Source organism: Aquarana catesbeiana, linkage group LG08, assembly GCF_042186555.1.
Source record: "Aquarana catesbeiana isolate 2022-GZ linkage group LG08, ASM4218655v1, whole genome shotgun sequence".
In the NCBI taxonomy this organism is placed as follows: domain Eukaryota; kingdom Metazoa; phylum Chordata; class Amphibia; order Anura; family Ranidae; genus Aquarana; species Aquarana catesbeiana.
In genome coordinates, this window is record NC_133331.1 from 146,030,148 (window position 1) to 146,044,853 (window position 14,706).

Sequence of the window (14,706 nt, forward strand, 5' to 3'; positions counted from 1 at the left end):
CGCTGGTGCTTGCCAGTTCACCAGAAGGAATAGCGGCGCTAGTACTTCTCTGCTCCATACGAGAGCCCTGCGGTTCTTGCACTTCAAGGACAGAAGAAGATTGGGGTCTGGTACGCCTGACCTTAGCAGGGACCACAACTCTGTCGTCAGAGCTATCTGTCATGGAGCCGCTGTCCTCTACAGGTTCGTATTCTGAGCCTGAACTTGACAAATGAGTGACTTCCTCTTCACTATCTGTCATGCTCAGAAACGTGTAGGCCTCTTCACTAGTGTACCTTCGATTTGCCATTTTGGGCTCTAAATTTAGGGGTACACTAGTGAGACTCACAGGCAAAAAAGCTGCTGACTGTCAGCGACTGTATCAAAATGCTACCAAAAAACTGTTAGCAATCGCAGGGATCAGGCCTGACTCTGCGAACGCTGCAGTTATGTGTGCTTAGTGTTTTGTAAGTGTCAGTTATCGATCGATACTGCACTTGGGTGGGCTGGGCTGGGCCGAGGAGCAAAACGCAGGTGCTAGCAGGTATCTGGGCTGATCCCGCTAACATTGCGTTTCAGGGAACCCTAAACTGCTGGGGAGTATAGATCTGATCGGATCAGATATCGATCCGCTCAGATACTATAGCACTAAGGGAGGTGTATGCTGCGTGCGTGGGTTTTAGCGGTACTGGCGCTAACCTGACGCTGCCTGGGGCGACGCAGACCTTAGCTGACCCTAAAAATGTAATTTATATCACCGCCGGGCGATCAGGGGGTTAAACCTTTATAGGGTAATAAACGGCGGGTGCCCTAAAACTATAATAAACTGTAATAAACTACAAAAAACAAACTAGCTAACCAGCGTCACCCGTAACACTTATACGGTGATCGCTGGTGAAAGGGTTAACTAGGGGGCAATCAGGGGGTTAAAACCTTTAGCAGGTAGTATATGGGGGTCCCTGTCGCTATAAAACACTGACAGCGAACCTATATACTTACCTCCCTAACTAGCGTCACCTGTGTCACTAATACAGCGATCAGAAAAACGATCGCTTAGCGACACTGGTGACGGGGGGTAATCAAGGGGTTAACTTTTATTAGGGGGGGTTAGGGGGGTACCCTAGACCTAAAGGGGGCTAACCTAACTGCCCTAACACTTGTAACTGACACAAACTGACACCAATGCAAAAAAAAAAAAAATGCTATTGCTGTCACAGAGACAGGGGGTACAGGGGGGTGATGGGGGTTGACAAGTGTGCCTGGCGTGTTCTACTGTTAGTGTAGTGTTGTGCAGACTTACTTGATGTCTTCTCTCCTCGGCGCCGGATCAAAAAGACCGACTCGAGGAGGGATGACATCACTTCCTTTCCCTCTGTTTACCTTACAGAGGGAAAGGAAGCATTCTCATTCGCCGGGAGCGATTGGGAGGGGGTGGCCAACAATGGATGGCCTCCCCCTCACCTCTCATCGCCCGGGAAGAAATGGCGACCGCCTCGGGCACCGGGGGGGGGGACCGATCGGACCCCCCACCCGCGGAAGGCAAATCACGTATATATACGTGATTTTGCCTGTCCGTGCCACCTTGCCGACGTAAATCGGCGTGAGGCAGTCGTCAAGTGGTTAAAGAAAACCTCCTCGAACTCAGACTGAAAAGGAAATCTTTTGTGTCCCCCTGGACTGGAACAACCTTTTTTCAGGTTCTCTCCACTCAGAAAGAATCATGTCCCTAAGTGACTGGTGTACCGGGAAAGCTTTTGATTTCCGCCCCTGTAGACCCCTATACATTTTATCCTGTATGGATTGGGCTTGCTGTGGCAACTCAATCTGCTCCAAGGTGTGTATATATAGACTTTAGTAGTTTGTCAATATCTTCAAGTGGAAAAAGATATTTAGATGAGCTACCCGTATCCTCCTCTGATGCAGATTCCTCATCAGATGAAGAAACTGGATTCTCACCTTCTTCCAGATCAGATATTGCGTGAACTAACGGTCTCAGAGATTAACAAAGGAAGGGATTTAGCAGAGGCTGAAGGCTCTTGAGCTATGGGTCTAGATGAAGACCCTAAACCAGTAACCCTGTCATTAAGGGACCAAAAGGAGTCCACTACCTCCTTCATAGAAGACCTTAACTCTTTAAAAGAGGAAGTCTCTGTACTAGCTTTGGATGGAATACAATCCTCACAAAATATATATTTTTTTTTTTTTTTTTATAACTATCAGAAAGCCTGGCCCTACAGTTCCCACATTTCTTCTTCGCCGGTTTGGCCTAGGAAAAAAAGCAGAAACAAGGGCCATAAACAAAAAACAAAAAAGTTCCATACAAAAAGTCCCCTGCTGTAGAGCTATCCACAGACAAGGGCTTACATTGGGGGCAGTATGGGACCCGGATGCTGCTGCTGGTTCAATACGAGCGGCTGCTCTATTCTCAGACCTGTCCTCAAGCTCCATGATTATTTTGCATGTGGCCAGATATGTACTGCGAGTTCTAAAAAATGTTTTAAACTGCCCACTAGATGACGCTTTAATCCCTTTCTACACATGTACACGAGTAGTGGGGGAAATCGCATGCATTTCAGACAGGGATTTCACTGCATCCCTGTTAAAATCACATGCGATTCTTTGCAGTACAATTTGTGCCATTTTTCCATATATTTTTTTTTTTATTTTTTTGTATTGACCAAAATCACACCACAAAGTATTGTTACTCTGTATCGGCAAATACTTGACCGAAAGTATCAGTATTCGTCGATTAAAGGAAAAACTGTATCAGTGCAACCCTAGTTTTAAGATTGCACTTGCAGTTTGGTGGCCGTAGACAATTAACGGCTCCCACGTGTATCTAGCATGGGCAGCTTGTTCCCATGCGGTGCAGAGAACACTCCTTTCTGGCACCTTTCTGGTGTGAACGTCCCTAATTGTTAATGGCACCCCAATTGCACTAACTTGCAAACACAGCATGTTTGAAGCCACCAGACCATGCAGTTTCACACGGCGCGATTTGCAGAAGTAGTACCTGCACTACTTTTCGCATGTTCCGGTGCATTTTGATGAATAGGCTGTCACAACCAGAACATGCAGGGGTCCCCAACCTTCAGGCCACGTACCGGCCTGTTGATGGACGGACCATGCAGCGGGAGGTGAGCAGTGACTGCGGTCCCAACAGGACTATCACACACTGCGATTGCCGCTCACCCCCTGCTGTGTCACTAAACCTGTATGTCTTCTCCTGGGTTGCCCCGCCCTGGCGATTTCAACCTGTCATCAGGAGGCACTGGAGATCTGCTCTGGAGAGTGCAAGCCTTTCATATTAATGAGCAGGTAATCGCCTATTTGTTAACATGAGCTTTGGAAGCTCCCACCCTCTGTCCAGATCTGCAGCTCCTTCCACCCCCTTCCCTGCTGCCAGGTTTATGTGGGAGGCATGGGGGGACGACACACGGCTGAAAACTGCCTCTACCCTGCCACAGGTAGGACTATGCAAGGGCGTCAGAGACTGAAATGGGGCCGTGAGAGGGAGGGGGGTGTGACTGCAAGGAGCACTGTGTTGGGGCCTGTGATTGCTAGGGGAACTGTGATATAAAGGGGACATCACAGTGCCCCTTTACTGTGCAGTCCCCATTAAATTACTGTAAAGGGGGGGCTGTGGTGCGAAAGGTAATAGAGGACACTGGGACTGCTTTAAAGCGGGGTTCCACCCAAATTTTGAATAATATCTGTATGTATTCTCTTCCTTGCCTAGATGCTGACATGCCGTTTAAAAAAAATTGAAATCGCCGTAATTACCTTTTTATTTTTCTATTCTTCTTTGCACTTCCTGGTTCTCCTCCCGTGGGAGTAGGCGTGTTTCTAGCCTCTCCCAGACTCCGCACAGTCTCCTGGGAGCTAGTCTCAGGCTTCCCAGGATGCCACTGAGCATGTGCGGGAACGAGCGGTGAATGCTGGGAGCACAGCATTCACCGCATCCAGGAAATAAATGCTTGTGGGCTTCAAATGCCCACAATGAAGATGGAACCGCCTGCAGTGAATAATATAAGTTATTCTTTCCGACGAAATCTGACACAGGCGGACATATTACACACACTATGTGAGTATGTAATGCTGAGAAGAAAAGTTTGTGAATGAACTAAAAAAAAAAAAAAAAAAAAAAAAAAGATAGGTGGACCCCCGCTTTAAATGGGGGACTGTGGACACTAAAGGGGGACTAAGGACAGACTGACTGTGAATATCCAGTCCCAAAGGGCTTGTTTACACCATGATCTCTGTTTGCTCTTTTGTTTTTTGTTTTTTTACTAAGTTTCTTTTACATGGGCTTGTGCATGTTAACGTATGTTTGCACACGTTTTAAGTGCATTCTGGTGCATAAAACAATTACAGCATGTTGTAGAGCGGGCGGATTACAGGTCAGTTAATGCAGAGCAGACACACAGACCCCGCTCTGCTCTATGGGCATGCGGGAGTAAATGAACTACGCTGTCCATTTACACCCAGGTGCCTCCAGTTCACACCAGATGCAGTTCCATGCGCTTTTTTCCTGCACTAAAAATGCATGCACAGTGTTTTCCATGTATTCCAATGTCTCTAGTTCACACCAATGCAGTCAGTTTCTGCACCATTAGAATACATGGAAAACGCTGTGCGTGCATTTTTAGGGCCAGTTCACGCCACAAAAATGCACTACGGATACATTCCGGATCAGTTTTTGCTTACAGTTCACACCATACACAGTTCCAGTGCGTTTTTGATACAATTTGCTAGGTTCCAGTACAGTTCCGCTCTATTTTTATTGATTCACTGGCTATGATTGACAGCAGCAGGTGCCAATGGCTCTCGCTGCTGTGAGCGCCAATGAGGGAGGGGACACAGATGACCCAATGCTCTCGGGCACATCGCTGGATCAGGGCTCAGGTAAATATTAGGGGGGCTGCTGCAGTCAGGTTTTTTACTTTCATGCATGAAGGGTAAAAAACCTTTTGCCTTTAGGACCACTTTAAAACCTGGCATCGATAATTACACAAATATCCTGTCTGATTCCTTATCACAATTTTTGACTTAATCTGTGGTACAAGCAATGAAGAAAGTGATGTGAAAAATCTGTTTCGTGAGCTGTCATCTTTCATGAACTGTTTGGTTTGCTATACTTGCACCTGAATCTCAAGTGTAATGGATATGCTTCAATTTACAGATACTTGGAAAAGTGTATTCAGTTCTCTGTGACAAAGAACAGCGAGCAGTCTATGATGAGCAAGGAATTGTGGATGAGGAGTCTGATGCAATTTCTCAAGACCGTAACTGGGAGGAATATTGGCGTCTGCTGTTTAAAAAGGTTACTTGCAACATTCTGAATAAGCAAACATTTTAAAGCAATTCTATGTTTGTTGTTTTGTTAACAAAATAACTTTTTTTCAGAAGGCTTTGTTCAGACAGGTGCTGACACCCACACTGCATGGAGGAGGCATTTGTTTTGGTGTCTCTGTGCGCAGGCAGCCTATGGAATTGGATGCAGGCACATACACAGTCTTCGTTCAGGACTGTGCCTCAGCGCCTGCATTAAATTTTGCCATTCAGCTGTGTTTGTGTGGTCGCTACGTCTGCATCCACTTCCATAGGCTGCCTGCATGCAGCTGGGGGGTGGATGTGCTGTCAGCGGGGAAACCCATTGACAGCTGATGACTGTTTGGTTGTTAAGGCTTTCCGGCCCCACTCCTTAACAACCAGCTTATACTGCACTCTGATTGGGCAAAGCTTTGCCCAATCAGGGCACAAAATGCACTGTGCAGTACATTGCAGGGCGTTTTGGTGGTGCGAGCACCCTGCAAATTCAGGTGTTGGATGAACGGGGCGAGCAGCCAATGTTCGACCCTAACTCATGCTTGGACCGAACCATTCACCCGAATATGATTAGTTACTATGAGTTATTGCACTTTATGCTTTGTTCACATAGCTGTTGGACATGGCTGATGATAGTAGTACTAATCTGAATGTTTGTATGTTTATGGGTGCATTCACTTTTCACTGTAGCATATCGGGATCAACCTGGCCATTCCCAATTGAATTTACCTTTTTTCCCTGTGTTAGATAACTGTGGAAGATATCCAAGCATATGAAGAAAAGTACATAGGATCAGATGAAGAGAGAGCAGATATTATACAAGCTTATATGGACTTTGAAGGTGACATGGATAACATAATGGACTCTGTAATATTTGCTGATATTGATAATGAGCCGAGGATCAGAGAAATCATCCAGAAAGCCATTAAGAAGAAAGAAGTTCCAACTTACGATACTTATGTAAAAGAACCCAAAAAGAAACGAGAACAGCGCAGGAAAAGGGTAAGTAACACACTTGTTCAGGGATGACATTCTAAAGCTGGCCATGCACTAGTAGATTTTCAAACGACTGTTTTGTAACAATGTTCATATGAATATTCCTAGTATATTCAGTGAGTTGAATATCGTTCTAAAGTCCTTCAAACTTCCATTTGCGTTTAATGTTCAATGTTGGATCAACACTTTACATGGTTGCTGAATAAAACCGGCATGCCCGTTTTTCCTTTTTTTTTATCCTGCTGCTTTGAATTTTCCTGTCATTGTGGTTGAAGACAAATGTTGATTTGACCCCACTAACTTTTAGAAAATTAAACAAACATTCCTAAAACAAAAAATTTCAAACGCAATTTTACTAGTGTATTGCCAGCTAAAGCGAAGGCATCCTCACACTGAAGAGATTTCCTTTAACATCCTATTATGTCTCCTGCACAGAAAGTGAAGGGAAATTGGCATAATGGGCCACAGAGGGAGGGTTTAAGTTTTAACTATTCCCTACAGCAGTGTTTCTCAACCCTTTTTTTTTTTCTCCAGTTGATGCACCCCTTAAAATTATAGCGCCTTGAGGCACTCTATTCTAAAATGTAAAAAACTATTCTAATAGTTGTACACAATTCAGCTTCATCCACACGTAGGACACCCATTGTTAGAGGTGATTTATTCTTCCAAAGTACTTTTGCACGCTAGTACTGACTAGGATTTCAATGTTTCTCTTCTCCCTCAATTTCTCTCTATCAGTCAGCTAATGTCACCCCAGTGCTGACAGAGAGGGGCAGAGGAGGGTAAAACAAGTTGCTGTGGAGGCAACAGACATGCTCCTTATCAACTGATGATGTCACTGGTTGTTAGGATGCCAGTGTCTAAAAAGTCATGATGCAAAATGAAAACCCGTAGCTTTGTGTAACTAAACAGGATTGATTCACCTGCTGGCTTGTATACAATTTGATACATTTTTAGGCATTTTGCCAAGGCACCCTGGTTGAAAAAGGCAGCCCTACACTACCCAAAGTTTACAAATGGGGTTTAGATTTATTTTAACTTACTACAGTGAAACTTATGAATATATGGTTATCCTAGGTAAAACAATCCCTCCTATACTAGGTCAACCCCCACTGCGCTAAGGATGGTTAACAATGATGATCTTATTCACCTAGTTAAAAGTTCCTACCTACAGCTGCCACTTATTGTAAACAAACAGTGTAAATTAGATTTAAATGAGTGCATGTGATCAGTGCAAAGACCACACGTGACAAATTAAATCGTGGCGCTATTGATCAATAAATCTATACCACCTCCAAGGTGAAAGATATAACCTAACACACACCTTATGATCGGTGCCTATCTGTATATAGTGCAAAAAAAATATATAACACAAAAAATTATATATATATAGATGTGTGCAATAGTACTATGGTGAAAACATACTATTGATAGATCCACACCAAAAAATGTCTAAACAATGTATCAAAACACCACAAAATTATAACACAAAATTGAGAATAAATGTGACTTGGTGTCAATATCACTCAGATGCTGTTGTGAAGGTAACTTATATATATAAGCCCATCAGATGTCAATCCGTGAGCATCCCCGCACACTTCTATAAAAGTGACTGTGTAAATAAAGTCTCTTAAATATCACACAAGTGTGCCAACAAGTGTCCACATCAGTGCTAAAAGCAATAAAACTGGTGCATCCGCAAATTCCTTAATTATAGGAGTGTAGTTTCTTCTAGTGCAATCTTCCACCACACCTCTGTGTTCAGTGACCACTCTCCCTATGGACAGCCACTCACCAACTCCTCATGCCTCCACTTGCGTATGAGGCTAAAAGGCATAGATGTCTGCTTCTATTGGCAAGGTTTAAATCTTATCCATCCGGAAGAGCGTTCCATGTGAAGACAAGAAAAACTTCCAATAGTGTAATACTGTAAAACTCTTTTAATAAATCACACTGTAAATACCACTTCAACAGTTTCACTCACATTGCGTAAAAAAATATAAAACCACAGCAAACTCCACAGCAATCTGTCAGGTGTAATATCAACCGGCTGCTAAGATCAATCTCCCAGGGGGTATGCGGTCACGGCGGACCCTCTGTGAGCCAGCGTGTAGGAAGTATCTCTCACCCTCTCCCCGCCTGCTTCTTGAATAGATATCGCCGTCTCCCCCACTCGATGATCCGTGCAGCTAACTTCCTTCTGTCACACGTACGTGGTGTTATCCTGCATACGGCCACGCCCCCGACATGTTTCGATACGCTTGTATCTTAATCATGGGATAGGCCGCTTCAGATCCCCATCATTCCTTTTATCCCCCCTCTCGCCAATCGAATGAGGAGTCTCAGTGCGCGTGCGCACCTGATCATTCGGCGCCTGCGCCTTACGAGTGTCCCCGTGGGCGCAAACCCCCGTCAATCGTGACAGCAGACCAAGACGTGCTGCTGTATTCTAACCCTGACATGTCAATTAAAACAAGCACTATGCTTCACACCTGTTACAGCGATATGTGCATATAACATCCTGCATTACCATAGCAATGCTAAGCAATATACATAATATAGATATCCCCACAGTCATAGATATTGAAACGACCTCTTCAATGTGGTTATAACTCGGGACTCTATCTAACATCATGCTTACTATAATCTGTGTATTCAACCAATATTAATAATAAAACATACATAAGATAGATATTAAAAATGTTACAATTATATAAAAATGGCTAAATAATATTACTTAAATGACCAAATTTCAACTTACAATGGAGAATGGTCACTAATAATTATTAAAAACTAAATATAATACTACAAAAAATATCTCAAAAAATATATCAAAAAATATCCATAGTCCTAATGCTCAAAATGGTGCAGTGGATCGACTTATTAACATATCTGCTAATTAAAATTACATGGACTTAATAACCCATATAAAATCCATATCAAATGACAATCCATAAAAATAGCCCCCCATTCATCACAACGTGAGGGCATATGTGGGATAGGGAACTATATAGTTTACCAACCTATAGAATCTGTCTAGAAATCATTTAAAAAGCAATTTAGGTCCAATTCAATATTGAGGCCTCTCGGGGACAAACTCTTAAAGCGAAATATCCATTCCGTCTCTCTTTGTGAGAGGTCTCTTACCCTGTTGGACCCCCTCCAGGATGGGTAGACCACATCGATGCCACAAAATTGTAACAGCGAGGGGTCTTGTTGGTGTTTATCTCTAAAATGCATAGATACACTATGATATTTATAGCCGTTTTTTATGTTGGTGATGTGTTCATTAATACGGACTTTCAACTGCCTTTTGGTCCTTCCAACGTAGTATAGGCCACATGGACACCACATCAGGTATACCACATGTGTGGTAGTACATGTGCTAAATTCCTTAATTTCAAATCTTTCCCCTTCTCTGTTGGCGACACTCGTAATGCCTCTGTTGCTGACCCTAACCGTTTTACAACAAATGCATTTCCTACAACAGAAAAAACCTTTGAAATCAAAGGATAAAGATCTTGGTTTGGGAGGATCCAGGATCTTTTTTACTATCTGGTCACCTATATTTGGGGCCTTCCTGTAAATGAACTTTGGCCATGCTGGTAGTATTCCTCCTAAGTGTTTGTCTTTACAGAGAATATACCAGTACTTTTTGTAGATATTCTCAATGTCCCTATACTGATAGTGAAAGCCCGAGATGAAGCTCAATTGATGCTGGGAATCCCCTCTTACTGTTTCTTTTTCCTTCAGGCACTGTTCCCGGGGGATATTAGCTACCTCATGCACAATTTTGGTGAGATCTTCATCTCTGTAACCCTTCTGGATGAATCTTTCTTTCAAAGTGTTTGATTGTATCATAAAATCCTCCAACTGAGTACAGTTACGACGGATCCGCAATAGCTGACCCTTCGGGATATTTTTTATCCATGACGGATGATGACCGCTAGTTACGGATAGGTAGCTGTTGCGGTCCGTCGGCTTGAAGCACACCTTAGTTTTTAATGAGTTATTCATTTTTTCAATCGTAACATCTAAAAAATTAATTGATGCATCACTAATCAGGTATTCCAGCCTGATGTTATTTGTATTCCTGTTCAGTTGTTCAAGGAAAATATCCAAAGTATCCCTAGAGCCTTCCCATATCAGCAGGATATCATCAATGAATCTTCGGTAGAAGATCAGTTCAGGCCTACTGATATTGAACACCTGTCTATCCTCCCATTCAGACATGAACAGGTTGGCGAGGCTGGGGGCATATTTAGCCCCCATTGCCACGCCAACCTGCTGGGAGTAGAAGTGTCCATCAAACCAGAAGTAGCTGTGGGACATGCAAAAATCCAGTGCATGTCCCACAAACTTCTTCTGTATAAATGGGAGACTCCTCATTCGATTGGCGAGAGGGGGGATAAAAGGAATGATGGGGATCTGAAGCGGCCTATCCCATGATTAAGATACAAGCGTATCGAAACATGTCGGGGGCGTGGCCGTATGCAGGATAACACCACGTACGTGTGACAGAAGGAAGTTAGCTGCACGGATCATCGAGTGGGGGAGACGGCGATATCTATTCAAGAAGCAGGCGGGGAGAGGGTGAGAGATACTTCCTACACGCTGGCTCACAGAGGGTCCGCCGTGACCGCATACCCCCTGGGAGATTGATCTTAGCAGCCGGTTGATATTACACCTGACAGATTGCTGTGGAGTTTGCTGTGGTTTTATATTTTTTTACGCAATGTGAGTGAAACTGTTGAAGTGGTATTTACAGTGTGATTTATTAAAAGAGTTTTACAGTATTACACTATTGGAAGTTTTTCTTGTCTTCACATGGAACGCTCTTCCGGATGGATAAGATTTAAACCTTGCCAATAGAAGCAGACATCTATGCCTTTTAGCCTCATACGCAAGTGGAGGCATGAGGAGTTGGTGAGTGGCTGTCCATAGGGAGAGTGGTCACTGAACACAGAGGTGTGGTGGAAGATTGCACTAGAAGAAACTACACTCCTATAATTAAGGAATTTGCGGATGCACCAGTTTTATTGCTTTTAGCACTGATGTGGACACTTGTTGGCACACTTGTGTGATATTTAAGAGACTTTATTTACACAGTCACTTTTATAGAAGTGTGCGGGGATGCTCACGGATTGACATCTGATGGGCTTATATATATAAGTTACCTTCACAACAGCATCTGAGTGATATTGACACCAAGTCACATTTATTCTCAATTTTGTGTTATAATTTTGTGGTGTTTTGATACATTGTTTAGACATTTTTTGGTGTGGATCTATCAATAGTATGTTTTCACCATAGTACTATTGCACACATCTATATATATATAACTTTTTGTGTTATATATTTTTTTTGCACTATATACAGATAGGCACCGATCATAAGGTGTGTGTTAGGTTATATCTTTCACCTTGGAGGTGGTATAGATTTATTGATCAATAGCGCCACGATTTAATTTGTCACGTGTGGTCTTTGCACTGATCACTTGCACTCATTTAAATCTAATTTACACTGTTTGTTTACAATAAGTGGCAGCTGTAGGTAGGAACTTTTAACTAGGTGAATAAGATCATCATTGTTAACCATCCTTAGCGCAGTGGGGGTTGACCTAGTATAGGAGGGATTGTTTTACCTAGGATAACCATATATTCATAGATTCACCTTTTACTCACTAGCAGCTATGGACCCCTTTTAATTACCTGTCTAACAGGCAGATGAACCCTGAACATGTTTTTTCCAATAACGTAGAAATGACTGTTGAAGAGGAGGACTACTCAGTGACATTAAGGTCACTAGAGAACCTCCTAGAAAAGCAAATTAAGGCGTGGTGGGATGTGTTCACTTTTGAGCACTACCAGAGGGAAAATCTCATTTTTAGAAGTTTAAGGTGGGATGTACCCCCACAGGATGGATGAAATGATCCAGGTTTTATGGAAGAATGGCTACTATTTTTTAATAAAGTGGGAAGGGAACTACAAGATCTGGTTCTAAAAAGAAAACAATTTAAATTAGGAAAGATTAATGAAAGCATTAAACAGATACAGGATAAATTGGAACCCATGAAGGAATCTAACCAAATGAAAGACTTCAATACTAACATGAAGAAGAAGCTGGAAAAAGTGGATCGGGAAACACAAAAAAAGAAGGTGAAGAAGTTCACGAGAGATTCAAATGATTTTAGAATGAATAGGATATATGCATGGCAGAACACAAATGTTGGTGAACAGGTAGCAACCATTGGTGAATCAGGCCAAGAGGTGGAACCTGTTGTAAAGAAGCTGATACCTAAAACAGCCCAGAAGAAACATGGGCAAAAAAATATGGTGAAGAGAACTGAACATGGATCTACAAATTCCCCCCATAACAAGGGGAATCAAGTGAATTACAATAAGGAGTTTGCTCATTCCCCTAGACCTATCCGACAGGGAAGAGGAGATTATAATTATCACTCACCCGGACCCTATAGGGGCAATACGCCCCAGGAAAGGGGTGGATATGACTATCGATCACCATATAGAAGAGATAGTACACGAGGATATCCCCCTCCACAGGAGGACCAGCAGTGGAGACAATATCCCCCGGTGTACCATTATCCAGAGAGAAATGAAGTTCCATTATATAATAGATACTCTGGTTTGGATGAAGCAGGTTATTATGACCAACAGTCGTATAACCAGGCTTTTTTAGGATCACGGGGGAGGGGAGAGAAGCGGGGTACTCCGAGAGGATATCCCCGAACACAACAACAGGGGGGTGGAGGAAGACCCGGACCCCCACACATGCAAAATATGAACACAAAGCCCCCACCAAAAGAAGGAGGGGATGCAGGGGAGGTAGATCCAAGCAACCCAAGAAAACGGTTGAGGGACATGTAAACACTGGAATCTACAATTTTTAAGTGGGATTGAGCTGGACCACAAAGAAATTAACATTTTGAATTTGGGTCTTAAATGTGCTCCGAAAAAGAGAATGAATAAGTTCCAGGTGTACATTGATACACATAAGTTCATCCGCTCATTAAATATAAAAAAACATTTTTTGAGCCATCCAGTGGAAGCAGGAATGAGAGCACCACGAGTACCAGATAGAATAGATAGTGGTCTAAAAAACAAATCAATCTTTAATCCCCAGATTCAAAATAATCACTATGTGGAGGTTTTTAAAAATTTGGTACTGAAAGATATCGAGGACCTCCCAGTAAAGAAAGGAGTGAATCCCCAGTATATTAAAGAGGGGATAGAGTCCTTGGAAAACAGGAAAAATATTATTATTCGTCCAGCGGATAAAGGTGGAGGAGTGGTAGTCATGGAGAAGCGATTCTACTACGAACAATTGGTGGAGTTATTAAGTGACCAAGATACGTATAAAAAACTGAAATCTGATCCCACTGACTCGTATAGCATCCAATTGGCGGCATTGGTGGATTGGGGGTATGGGGTGAGAGCCCTAAACCCTAAGGAAAGAAGATATCTAGTACCCAGTGCCAATCGTATACCGGTGATATACACATTACCTAAGGTGCATAAAAGTACTCAAAACCCCCCACCGCGTCCCATAGTGAATGGGATTGGATCCGTAACAGCAAGGCTAGGAGAATACTTGGATAAATTCCTCCAACCCAGTGTAAAGGCGACTAGAGCATATTTAAAAGACACCTCAGATTTACTACGTCTGTTGGAACAAGTGAAGCTTAACCCTGAATTAACATCCTACTTGGTAATGGCAGACGTAGCTTCACTTTACACAAGTATACAACATGAAGATGCGTCGTTAGCCCTGAATTGGGCACTAAGTAAAAGGGACGACATCCCATTTATACAGAAGAAGTTTGTGGGACATGCACTGGATTTTTGCATGTCCCACAGCTACTTCTGGTTTGATGGACACTTCTACTCCCAGCAGGTTGGCGTGGCAATGGGGGCTAAATATGCCCCCAGCCTCGCCAACCTGTTCATGTCTGAATGGGAGGATAGACAGGTGTTCAATATCAGTAGGCCTGAACTGATCTTCTACCGAAGATTCATTGATGATATCCTGCTGATATGGGAAGGCTCTAGGGATACTTTGGATATTTTCCTTGAACAACTGAACAGGAATACAAATAACATCAGGCTGGAATACCTGATTAGTGATGCATCAATTAATTTTTTAGATGTTACGATTGAAAAAATGAATAACTCATTAAAAACTAAGGTGTACTTCAAGCCGACGGACCGCAACAGCTACCTATCCGTAACTAGCGGTCATCATCCGTCATGGATAAAAAATATCCCGAAGGGTCAGCTATTGCGGATCCGTCGTAACTGTACTCAGTTGGAGGATTTTATGATACAATCAAACACTTTGAAAGAAAGATTCATCCAGAAGGGTTACAGAGATGAAGATCTCACC

The 14,706-nt window shown here is 42.9% G+C and overlaps 1 protein-coding gene across 1 annotated transcript in view; it reads left to right on the forward strand.

The window, feature by feature from the left end:
* DNAJC9 (DnaJ heat shock protein family (Hsp40) member C9) overlaps positions 1 to 14,706 on the forward strand; it is a 39,524-nt gene that overhangs the window by 18,309 nt on the left and 6,509 nt on the right. The window contains exons 2-3 of the mRNA XM_073596544.1: positions 5,162 to 5,302; positions 6,055 to 6,309. Of these exons, the coding sequence (XP_073452645.1) occupies positions 5,162 to 5,302; positions 6,055 to 6,309 (396 nt within the window). The remainder of the gene's footprint in view (positions 1 to 5,161; positions 5,303 to 6,054; positions 6,310 to 14,706) is intronic.